Source organism: Vanessa cardui, chromosome 23 (assembly GCF_905220365.1).
Source record: "Vanessa cardui chromosome 23, ilVanCard2.1, whole genome shotgun sequence".
Classification (NCBI taxonomy): Eukaryota; Metazoa; Arthropoda; class Insecta; order Lepidoptera; family Nymphalidae; genus Vanessa; species Vanessa cardui.
In genome coordinates, this window is record NC_061145.1 from 4,253,975 (window position 1) to 4,267,610 (window position 13,636).

The following is a 13,636-nucleotide window of genomic DNA, read 5'->3' on the forward strand; positions in this document are numbered from 1 at the left end:
TAAAAAAAGTCGAAACACAAGCAATGCACGTAATGTTTAGATGCGACGAAGTGTTTTATACGCAAATATTTAATAAAAGTGGTTCTAAATTTCGACCAAGACTTTACTTTCAAGCCACAAAAGAGGTTAAACATCAAAATGCTTAATGCGATTAATTCAGAAGACAAAAAACGTGACACGGTTGCCGGGGGAGCGGAAATGAAAACGATTAAAAAATATTAAATATTTTTATTAATGCTGATGTTATAAAAATAAATGACTCGTGAATGTTAGTCTAGAATGAAATACGAATAAATTATAATGACTTTCTTATATTTGATGATATAAAACGTCGCGATAATAATTTATGAAATCGAAAAGAATTATTTTAAAGAAGGGCATCACCTTTAACATAATAAAAATATGAATACAACGTTACAATAAAACAGAAAACATACATACATATCAAGCAAAGATGGAATACATAACAGTACTAACGAAAATGCAAATAACAATATCATACTTAAATATTTCAATACTATGAAGCGTATTTACAAAAGCTGTTACATAAACTACGGTGAAGAATGTCACAAAAATTTGTGTCTTAGGCGAGTTAAAAAAAAAAGAAAGTATATTAAAGCTATTGAACACTTATCGACATAATCTTTGTACTATAATATAAAACAACAGGTACATACGAATACAATACTGGTGACGCATAGACCATAGCCAAGCATTTGTAAGACATTTAATAACAAAAAAAAACCGTTTAAATAATTTAAAATAAATTATTAAATAACAATAAATTAATTTTCAACAACTGAGGTCCGCGTAAGACTAACTCGTATGAGGTTTATCTATCTTAGGTTTAGGTGGAGTAAGCGCTGTACGCTAAATTCTGGGCGTCCTGGGATCGTCCCCATCCACCACTGTGTCCACCACCGTGGCTGTAGTGTTCGTCGTGGTGTGGGTGAGCCACCACTTCATAGCTCTCATGGTGATCATGTTTCGAGAGAAGTTTCTTCAAGAGGAGAAGAGCAGAAGCAAGGAGCGCTGCCTTGGCGAGGAGAAGACCCTTGACGGCGGCAAAGGCGATGATACCGAGGAAGAGAGGGATCAGGGACTGGATCTTAAGCTGAAGAAGAGCGAAGATTGGGAGCAGTTGCTTCAACTTCTTCTTTTTGCCACGACCTGTGAATTGAACACTAGTTTAGAATAATAATATTCATTAATTATACAATGGTTCTATTTTTATAATAATTTCTCAATAATTAGGACCACAATCAACTAAAAATGGTGCTAATAATCCAATCATTGAGACGAAAATTAATTTATAAGTAATAGGGACGATTCAGTTAGTTAAATTCTTAAGAGGTCTTGTTTTTCTAGCTACTAGACAATGTAAAAACTATTACACAGACCATTAGCGTTAAAAAGCCGCTTACAAATGAAGAGGTTTATTTCACTCCAAGTGCGTAAAAGGACGCGGTGTTTGCATACTTAATTCGTAGAAAACACTATCTCTTTAAGTAAATTTTGTTTTCAACCGTTCATCAATAAACATTAAGTGTAATTCAATTGTCCGAAATCTGATTCAAATTCAAAGCGAAGACCACACTGAAATATAAACAAGTATCGCTTTCATTGAAATTCACGATGTTACGTTTAGTTTGCATAACAACCTCATTTATCTAGAAAGTGCATCAACTTGATACAATTCGAAAGCTTCAAACCCACTTCCATATTTCGACCAAGAATCCGCCTGGAGCGCGACTTTTACTAAGCGATTTTGTTGCTGTTAACGGAAATCTAAAACGGGTTCCTTGCATTCCTAGTAACATGGATGTTGCAAAAACTGGACTTAATACGCCCGCTTTCCAAGATACGACCTTGTTAATGGCGGAGAAACTCCAGTCTGTCTTGTTCCTTCGCTGCGATCTTTTTCTTCTTCCTCATTTAGTTCTACAACTTTTTCATTATCAGGATGTGCGATTTCTAAAACCGTATCAAACATTCCTACTGGTTTAGTTACTTTTTTTTCTTAAATGTTTATTATTAACGTCTTGTTTCAAATGACGAATGACTTTCTATTTTTATATTATCATATGTACTTGCTCTGTCAGTGGTCACTTTTTTTAATTGCGTTTCGGCGTCAGCGTAATGATTGGTAGAAATGATATCGTACGATTATATTACATCATAAAAATACTTGAATAAGTCGAGAGCAAGTCATTTCCGAATTAAGTACAAGCCTTTAATTATGCGTCAGGCAATTTCTAACGTGCTTATTTTTTGGTGAAACTACAATCACACAAATTACTCTGTAAACGCGTATCGTTATACAATTTGGTCCGTTTTTTTTTTGTGTTCAAACTTGTTCCAATGTCTGGCACACTGACTTAATCTTTAGATAAATTGCGTCGTTACACTTGCTTTTGTTTTTGTGTTTGAATTCCTATTGAAGTTTTTACTATATAATACATATACATATACATTTTGAGATTGCGATTTATATGAAAATTATGACACACATATTTTTGAAATTGGAATTTTGGTTGTATCAATCGAAATGCAAGTGAATTTATGTATTTATTTTTGGACTGTAACTATTACTTAGAAGTTTAAGGTTTGTATATTTTCAAAGTGCTTTGCTCAAGTGCTTAAAAATTACTTCCTTAAAATAACACTTAATAATAACAAAGAAAGCGATATGATGAATTTAAAAATATTCTCATTATAATTTTTAATTAGCAACTTAAGATGAAAGTGAAATAAAATTATTATTATAATAATAAATTTTCACAAAGTTTATCAGTAAACCGTGAAAGCGTTAAGATTAACAAAATGATAATTATCTAGAATAATTTATTATAATTGTTGTATAAACAAAATTTATCATCGGAATTCGCTAGAACCCGCTAACTGCGAATCTTACTTTCCAATTCGAATATATTTGCTTAGCTAAGAATGGCTTTATTATTAACACTTTTATTAAACTTAACAATATAATGAATATCAATTTTACGATGTCTTCGGAAGATGTTAACGAGCTGTTTTTACTATCAACTTCTGCATTGAAATATTCTTTTGCTATTCGTTTGAACTCATATATTTTGTAATACTTGTAACGACTTTTTTGTATTATTATGCAATTGTTTTGATATTTCGTTTATTTTTACGATTAAGATTTTATTTTTTATACTATCTCGAATGGATTGAATAATACTTATGTAAGCTCGAAGAATGTAAGCTCAGCTTATTATGACGTTGGAACTTTGCAGCCAACGTCAAATATATTGTACAAACATTGGAGTATTGGACAAACAAGAATCACTGACCTTCCTCAAGCGATCTCTTCACATCATCCACGGTACTTTTTGGTACGCGCAATTGGATGACATGGTTTTCGAGGAATTCCGCAGCCGCGTCGACGAGTCTGGATTCCACCTGGTTTTCCCTCGCTCTGGGCTCTTCGGGCAAGGGTTCATAGGATCTGGCGCCACGGGAGGAACCGGTGCCGATCAGTGTGATGCCATCAGCGATGTTAATTTCCCGGGATGTTGCTAAATTTTCGGCGTATTTGAGTGCTCTTTCCTGTAAAGAAATTAAGGTTATGATTCAAGAATAATTACATTTTAAGTTTTTTTATAATTACTATAAATTATTTGTCGTTGAATCGTAAAGGCTTGATTAATTAAATTATATAATTTATAATTCCTTCACTAGTTTTGAGTTTAACGGTGATAACTAATTATACATTAAGTGACTTATCACTGATATAATTAGCTCAAATAACGTTTAAATCCTTACAAAAAGACACGATTTTTTATATACGAATCCTTGAAATAAACACTTAGAATTTCGAATAAAACTTTATCAGCACTTCACAACACACCTTGAGGCACAGGGCGACGTCCTGTTCAGCGCATCCCTTGACCACGCCGATCACAGAACCAACGACTTCTTCATCTGCCGTCGGCTTAGCAGCGACCACTACCACACTGACTAACAGCACGAGTAACTTCATTGTCCTTCGGTGGTGGTACGTGTTGTGTGTAGCCCAGGTGTGGACATAGCGTTTTTATCCGCACCTCCCCACTTCGCACAGACCGAACCGTGTGCGAGTCGCGTACTAGGGACGCGTTTGTAATGTGCGCTCCTAACATTTCGTATGCATTTTTTAACGAAAGCTAGTTAAATATATTATTATTTTATTAATGTATTATTATCTGTAGAACGTTAATAAATGTACAAAATTATTATTATTCTATATTATTTATTTAATATATTATAAAATTGCATAAAATGATAAATTATCATTATCAATACTTAGTATAAAACAAAGTCGCTTTATAAGCAAACCACTGTCTGTCCCTATGTAAGCTTATATCATAAAAAATATGCAACGGATTTTGTTGCAGTTTTTTCAATAGATAAAGTGATTCGAGAAGAGGGTTGTTGTATATAATAAATGGACATTATGGTCAAGAAACAAAAAAAGTCTGTAGTATATTTAGTATCAGCATTGCATCCTTACGAAGCCGGGTCAAAAGATATTACTTTTATTGAAATCTATGACTAAAAACTACAAAGATGATAAAAATATAACTTAAACCATAAAAGACAAGCTTCAAAAAAGGTTAAAGTATCATATTGATATACTTACAAATAAATGCCGTTCGCAATTTCACGAGCTTCGAATTTATATTATTCATGTGACAAGATATAATCTTGTATAAAACAAATGCTATCTGATCTTCTCTTATCTTCCCACAAATAAAATCGTCTTCAGACTTTGTCTGTCATGTACTATAATATAATATTAAAACTTTACTGAAGAATTTACCCTATGTAAAAATATATACAATTAGTAAACATACATTGGAAACCGAAATAATTATTATTTTGTAGAATTTATGTAACTATTACTAAGATAATATCGTCAATGCCTTGACTCATACGAATATTTTTTTAAATTGTGGTTGTACATATTTTCTGTTCCTTTCCCGCAAATGGTTGTAGTGAATTCCTGAAAAGGGACGGAAGTATGTAGCAGGAAGGCGAAAAGCCCGCTATTTAAATTGACCAATGAGCGTTGCTAGATTTGACCGTCAGATGCTTGCTAACTATTTCGAGAGTATGTAATATTAATGCTTACTAATATGAAATGCCAATGTTGTCATATGCAACTAATGTAAGGTAGAAGGAGATAGAAAATCAGTCAACGTGATAGTAAAAGATCATTTTGCTTCAAGTCGAAGTCAAAATGTTATTTATTTAAGTAAGCCAAGTAAGATCTTGTGACCAATTTTGAATTTTCACGTTACAGGATCAAATTGAATGCAACGACAGGGGAGCTGTGTGCTGTCACTTTATCGCAATTGAATCTAAATGTAAAGTTTTAGGAGTTTACCTACTAGTAAAGGAATCGGCTCAGCTGAGTTTTGTTTGAACTTGGATCAAAATAAAATTCGTCATCCGTCGGTAAAAATCGAAAAGACCATCCTAGGTGTTTTTTTGTATTTCTTTTTGATTTGTAAGGTTATAAATTAGATTAATAGATTCCCAGTTCAAATTTTAGATGTACTGAGAAAAATCGGCAATCATGTCATGGCATTTTATAAGATACACTGTCCATCATGTTATAAATACATCTTAAAGCAGTAGGTTTGATTAGGGACACTGGTGGAACTGGTTTCCGCAGCTTTAGCCGTTTGTGGGGAGGGGGTTTATGTAGAGAGGGTGTTCCATTTTTGAATATATTCTATATCTTTGCCAAAGTTTATTCAGATCCCTATTCATCATCATCTACATATACATACTTATAAATATACATATTTATATATATATCTTAAGTTGTTATATAACCTTAAACTATGTGTATATTTCATCTCGTAGTCAGCGGTGAATTAACACAATATATCGTGAGGAAACCTGCATACATGACGTGTGTATTCACCTATTCATATTAGAGACTCGATTACCTGTTCCTCAAATGTAGGGATGGCCTTAGCTCACTAGTGTGTTGTACCCATATATATATAAGTGCGTGTATATATACAAGGTTCAATTCAGCTCCACTTTAATGTAAGCAAGCACCTGAGTACAAGCTGGCGATAAATCAAGACCTCTTGATCGCCTCTCTCTCGGTACGACTAAGTCTATGGATCTAACACCGCAATGCAACCTCTTCACCTTGCATTAAGATTTGTCTGTATCTAGTACCTAAAACATTAATAGCGCAATGAATTAGTTACCGCCTAGCGATGAAAAAGTCTCCGTTTCGATACTAACCCTTTGAGCTAATCGTCATTACTAACTAAAGCTTGAAGTTTAATGGGATGGGTACATAAATTATTAGTAAATACGTATAGCAAGGTCATTGCTCCTATTTTTCATTTACATGAAATAAAACTTGTTATAACGATGATTAATAATGTAATTATGTATTGTATATAACGTTGCGTAATTCGTGTAAAAATATATTTACACAACTTACGCTAGTAACCACTTTCAAATTTAAAAATAGAACGAATTTAATTTTAACTTTTACTTGTCTTTTCCAGTTTATTTGTATAATTAAACATCTGAGGTTATTTTCGGTTCAAACTTGTGACTGATTTTTGACAATACTTTGGTCGAATACATGATTTTTTTGTACCAATTACAACAACAACAACAGCCTGTAAATACCCACTGCTGGGCTAAAGGCCCCCTCTCCCTTTGAAGAGAAGGTTTGGAACATATTCCACCACGCTGTTCCAATGCGGGTTGTTGGAATACACATGTGGCAGAATTTCTATGAAATTTATCACATGCAGGTTTTCTCACGATGTTTTCCTTCACCGCTGAGCATGAAATGAATTATAAACACAAATTTAGCACATAGGCCCAGTACCAATTACGTAGTAACAATTTTATGTCCTTAACCACGAGTATTGTTTTAAGTACTAACTAGATTTAAGGTTAACAAATCCTAAGGTCCCGAGTTCAAGCCCGAAGTCCGGTAAAAGGTTGCTGGGTTTTCTGGAGTTGCTCGGTAGTATCCCGGAGTATCGAAGTTGGAACCATGTCTCGGAGAGCAAGTAAAGGTCCGACCGTGTCAGATCTAGCGTTTTATCCCGTCTATATGATAATACGGGCTATGTGCGGACGCACTTGAACCCTATATGACCTGCTTAGTTCGTAATCTCCTTTGAGATAGGCCACCGTATCCATAATCAGTGACGAGATGGCCCAGTGGTTAGAACATGTGCATCTTAACCAATGATTTCGGGTTCAAACCCAGGCAAGCAAATTATATATATGTGCTTAATTTGTGTTGGAAACTTGCATGTGTCTATTTTCATTGAAATTCAGCCACATGTGCATTCCACCAACCCGTTGTAACAGCGTGGTGGAATATGTTCCAAGCTCTCTCCTTAATGGTGGAAGAGGCCATTAGCCCAGCAGGGGGATATTTACAGGCTGTTACTTTATTTATCCAAAATCAACTTGGCGAGAACACACTAACTATAGTTACTGGCCATATGTTAATTGCTTACTCATATGTGTAAGTAATATTAAATAACATCGTCATATCAATACGATTGAACGACCTGTTAATATAACAAGTGTGAGGAGAAATAAAGAATAAATCAATCTGTTATTTTAATATAAAATATTATATATATATAATAATATTAGTTACTAACAGTTCCTGCTAGAGTACATGATCTTCTATAAAACCTCTTTGCCCAACTTCGTTTCTGGCTCTAATACCCTGATCACACAACCGTATAAAAATAATTACGGGAAGTATATTGTTATGAAATGCAACTTTAAATAGTAATAACGACCTCCGTGGTTGAGTAGTGGGTACGGTTTTCATGAGTACGTCACTGGTTTTGATTCCCGGCGGAGTCGATGTAGGAAAAGTTGATTAGTTTTCTATGTTGTTTTGGTTCTGGATGTTTTTCATAACACAAGTGCTTTAGCTACTTACATATGGATCAGAGTAATGTATGTGATATTGTCTAATATTTATGAGTGTTTCTTATTTTTGTGTTAATGCTAATCTCTACAATGAGCTGGTAAATTTGTATTCAATATATCTTAATTTTTTCTCGTTAATTTTATAGTATCAAAGTTTGAAAGTCATAGTGTTTAAACTCTCATACAAATTAAAAAAGTCTTAATGTTTTGCTTTAAATCGATTTCATTAAAATTATGTGTACTAGTATAGTCCATTGAACTGCCTTCTCTGAATTTGTAAGTATTTTAAGCGTAGAATAATTGTAACAAAAAAAGGCCCCGAACAGATCAGTCCTTATCAATCTGCTTTCACTTTCGAATTTCAAAATTTGATATTTTGGCAAAAAAATAGTTATATAAATTTCTTGACTATATTTCCATATATAAGTGCTAACTTCCTTTAATAAAAAAAATCTTTCATTAATCTAATTTTCGATTTACGCAAGGCAGCTGGCACGAGCTGGATGCAAGTAGCCGAAGATCGATCACAGTGGCGTGCTATTGGAGAGGCCTATATCCAGCAGTGGACGAAAAAATGCTATTGATGCTGATGACCATGATGAATTTAATTTTCAAAAACTAATAATAATCATCAGATATACCAAACAATGATAGTATTTTTGTGTTCCGGTTTGAAGGTTGAATGAACTAATCTTACTACAACCACAAAAAACGAAACATCTCAATTCTCAAGCTTTTTAAATTTTACCGAAAACATCTTGTTTAACTCGTCTTTATATTTGCTTAGTTTTAATTTTTTAATTTCCTTTTTTTTGTTTTGTTATTAATGTATAACATGCCGAAGAAAAATATATACGGCGATCTGGTATCATATGAGTTTTAACTATCCTTAACGGTCCGTTAACACATTGCATAAATAAAAAAATAATAAAAAAATTTTTACTTTTTTTCAAATCTCATTCAAATATAGAATCGTAATTTTTAAAATAGTTTCACTCATTCATCATTGTATAAAATAAAATTTCTCGAACATTACATTAGACGACTATTACTATTATTTTTTTGTCTAGATTTTTGCGAATATCTGTCTGCACTGGTAGCTTATGGGCCGAAGTCATGTGATCATCGTCTGGGTTCTAATCGCAAATTTTAATTACTATTATGGTCTAAAAATGTTATATTACCTCTATCGGAGTGAAAATTAATTCTTTAACAATACTTTGTCAATTCTTATTTTTATTCTCAAACTTTTTGGTAATGACTTATTTAAAATTGCTTAAAAGAAAAAAACATAATTTTAAATGTTACATATAGTAACAGCCTGTAAATTTCCCACTGTTGGACTAAGGCCTCCTCTTCCATTAAGGAGAGGGTTTGGAACATATTCCACCTCGCTGTTCCAATGCGGGTTAGTGGAATGCATTTGTGGCAGAATTTCGATGAAATTAGACACATGCAGGTTTCCTCACGATTTTTTCCTTCACTGCGGAGCACGAGATGAATTATAAACACAAATTAAGAACATATATATATAGTGGTTTTTATCTGAGTTTGAACCCGTAATCATCGGTTAAGATGCACGCGTTCTAACCTCTGGGCCATCTTAGCTCTCTTACCTATAAGAATCGTTATTACTCATATCCTAAATAGTACTTTTAAATTTCGAATGAATGTATATTAAAAACTTTTTATATGGGTAACAAAACATTGTATTTAATACATAAGAAGATCGTTTCTAGTATTACATAAATCACGTGTTTAAAATGAAAACTGCTTTATTCGTTACAACGTAACCGATTTCTCGTATCTATGTTATTTTGTCACGATTACTGGCACGTTCTTTTTTTAAAAACGGAAATCCGACTTTTTTTTATTTACATATGTTAGTATTACTTTATGCTAATTCATTTATATCATAAATAAATATACATTTAATAAAATCATATTTTCTTAGTTTGTGCGTTTTCGTAAAAGCGTAATCGATTTTAGACCGTCATTAGTATGGCTGTATAAAATAATACAAGATGTTTTCCCGCGCAAACGGATTATTAAAAAAACAAAAGAGAGTCGCGCATGGAATGACATTTAAAAAAAAATCGATTTGTCGACTTCAGGGCAATAATATTTTATAAAAATAAAACCAAAAATAAAAAAATACTATACATTCTACTGGCGTATTTATTACATAAATAACCTACATGTATATGACTCTTTATGAAGTCGGGAGTAAAGATTATCTGTATCAGCACTTAAGTTATAGTATTGTCACTTGTACCATAGTTGGTATAAGTTTTACTTGGTGGTATTGCTTAGTGCAATGGTCAGGTATTATCCATACCTCCATGGTCGAGTGGTGTGTACACTGGTTTTCATGGGTACGCCACTCTGAGGTCCCGGGTTCGATTCCCGGCCGAGTCGATGTATATTACCATTAGTTTTCTATGTTGTCTTGGGTTTGGGTGTTTGTGGTACCGTCGTTACTTCTGATTTCCATAACACAAGTGCTTCAGCTACTTACATTGGGATCAGAGTAATGTATGTGATGTTGTCTCATATTTATTATTATTATTATTATTATACCGCTACACAGAATCTGAGATTGCTGTGTTTCAGGAAGAATTAGTAAGACAATACTACAAGCATAAATTACATCAGTTCTTAGTTACCTTGGTGCATTGACGATGGAAGGAATCGTTAATATGTCGTTTACATAGCATACTTCATATCTTTATAAGTGAATAGTATCATCATCCTCCTGCCCTTTTGCCAATTTTATTTGGGGTCGGCGCAGCATGTCTTCTCCTTCCATACTTCTCTGTCAGACGTCATCTCACAAGTAACATTCTTTCTAACCATATCGTCTTTCACACAGTCCATCCATCGTTTTCTTGGTCGTCCTCTACCTCTATATCCATCCACATTCATGCTCAGGGCCTTCCTCACAATATGTTATAAGTGAATAGTATATATACTAAAAAAATAATACTTTTCAAATTTATTTTACATGAAACTTTTAACGTCATATCACGAAAAGTAAAATTTCATATCATAGCTTATATTTAAATATTTGAACATATACTTAGATAATGTACTGAATTAATAAACGAGTCAGTATTATCGGAATACATTTAAACTTGAGCTAAGTTCAACAGTGCTAAAGTATTAACACTATTAGTAAAATCCGTTCTAAATTCCTCGTGCATTTTCCCTCGCGTTTCAATCGTAGGACGAATACATATCATGCTATTCAATATATTGACCTATTAAGGTGTGACCGCAAACTTTATTGCCTTTAAATGCTAAACTATGAGAAAGTGAACTCACATATTATTATTTGGATCACGTGTTGATCGTACGGATCATTTGTTATTGTTCAAATTTTGATGTGATGTTCATGTTTAAAATGACAAAACAATAATAGCCTTAATATGTATATATAAACATATATTTTTCTCTTTCTGACTTTGTTGATATTGCATTCGAAAGAAAAAGACATGATTGTTTAAAACAACTCCTAATAAGTAAATCTGCAAGAGTATTCTTCGGAAATACTTTGTATTGTTTTTTATAAACAATATAGAAACGAATGAATTAATAAATATTAAGCAAGACTTGAAATACCATGCTTAGGAAAGGTTTTTCTCAGTATACAAAACATTAATCATTAAAAAAGATGAGCACCAGTGCAAGCGCGAAATCTTAACAGTTACCTACATAAATATACAGCAATTATATTATTATACAACAATTAAATTTAAAATTTGAAACCAAACCAAATGAAAAAAAAATACGATGGAAAATTACAATCATATTTACTACAAGGCCATTACAAAATTATTATTATTTGCACTAAATATAATTACTTATAGAATGGTTATGAAATAAATACCTTTTTGCATTTGAGATAAATCTTATTAAGAAGCAAGGGCGAATCTATATTTCTGTGTAAAATTTTGTAAAGGAGGACTTCATCTCTAGGACTGCTATGAAATCCTAATAACAGGTACGTATTAATGGAGGCATATGGATGTCGTATTTTCAATCGACTTCAAAAAGGAGGAGGTTATCTGTTCGTCTGTTGAAAGAAAACCCCTTCAGTATATCTATCATAAAACAATACGAGAATACTTTAAGATATATGTTTTTTACAAATTACATTTTATACGATAGTATACTGGGTCAATCAAGGGGCTCGTATCGCTTCTTTCTTTTGATTGTTGAGGCGCGTGCCCGTGGCTAACACCGGCTCCAAATATAACAGTAACTATAACTACGTTACATAATCGTAAATATTTTTCATTTCATTCTACTTCGGAGGACTCTAAAAAATATGTTTAATACGCAATTATTTTATTGCTTTTTAGTGCATATTCATTTGTTTTAAAATAGTGTTTTGTTTGAAGTCGGTTTTTCTTTTTGTTTAAATTTTTATAACATGTTTAATAGATATTTTTTGAAGTCTTTCAATTTCGTTTATTGAACTAATGTATCATAAAATCCGGGCTGTTGAACAGCAGTAAGGGATTTAAAAAGAAAAAAATCCGCGCGTATTCGTAAAATTATTATCTATATTATGCGACAATAAAACCTGCTTCCTCAGGTTCTCATGCGATCTGAATATAAGGTTACCGTACAGTTTGATTTCCGATTTAGAAAACAGTTGAATCAATAACGATCTTTTCGTATAGTACATAAGGAATCACTATTAATTTTCGAATCTATACGAAAAGTTATTCTTAATAAAAGGTAACACAGTATAGATACGCCGTCGTGCAAATAAGTTACCTGATGCTAATCGATCACCACAATCTTTAGATCTCAGCGCTGTAAGGAATATTAACCATTTCTTACATTACTAATGCGCCACCAACATTGGTAACTAAGATCCCTTGTGACTGCTATAAGAGCTCACTCATCCTTCAAACCAGAACGCAACAGAACTAATTATTGATTGATGGTACGATATATAATGAGTGGTAGGTACCCAGACAGGCGCAAACTCTACCACCATGTATAAATGACTTCACTTTCTTTAGAATTTTAATAAAGAATATTAAATATAATATTTAAATTAAGCATATTTGTTAACATATGCAGGACACATACATATGATCATATAAAGAAAGTATGACACAATGTCACACTGCTGTAGACCACACTGAATTGATCGTTGAATAAAATTAATATTTTAAATATTACATAAAAATTTAAGTTCGTATGCCATATGTTGCTTGATATTATGAAACATATTATAGCCATGCATTTATTATATCAAAGATTGAAAACATCTCACATTATTGCTTTGCGTAAATAGAATTAGCACAAAGAACATAATTTGTCGCCTAAGGAAAACAAATGAATATGCTGTTTTCTCTGTAGCTTATTCATTTGTTTGTCCTTGCAGAAGTTTCTATAAAAATAATCAATAAAAAGTAATTAGCGATTCATTATAATCATGATTTTAGGTCGAACATTGAAAACGTGCACATCGCACTAGAAAGTTATTCCTTAAAATTAAAATTCAAGCCGTACATAACAAAAAACATTTATATTGACAATTTTTTTGAAATATGGAACACAACGAAAGGATCCCAATTTAAAAAAAAAAAAACGCGTGAAATTTTGTGAACTGATAATTCGAAAGGCCTGTATTATTTCTACCTTTATTTATATTTATTAAAAA

At 32.5% G+C, this 13,636-nt stretch overlaps 1 protein-coding gene across 1 annotated transcript; it reads right to left on the minus strand.

Annotated features, from left to right (window-relative positions):
* Positions 1-295: 295 nt before the first annotated feature.
* LOC124539876 lies at positions 296-4,027 on the minus strand. The gene is made up of 3 exons (XM_047117236.1): positions 3,875-4,027; positions 3,318-3,573; positions 296-1,170 (listed from the first exon to the last, which is right to left on the minus strand). Exons 1-3 carry the CDS (start codon positions 4,004-4,006, stop codon positions 848-850), a joined length of 711 nt encoding a protein of 236 aa, XP_046973192.1. The 5' UTR covers positions 4,007-4,027; the 3' UTR covers positions 296-847.
* Positions 4,028-13,636: the final 9,609 nt, after the last annotated feature.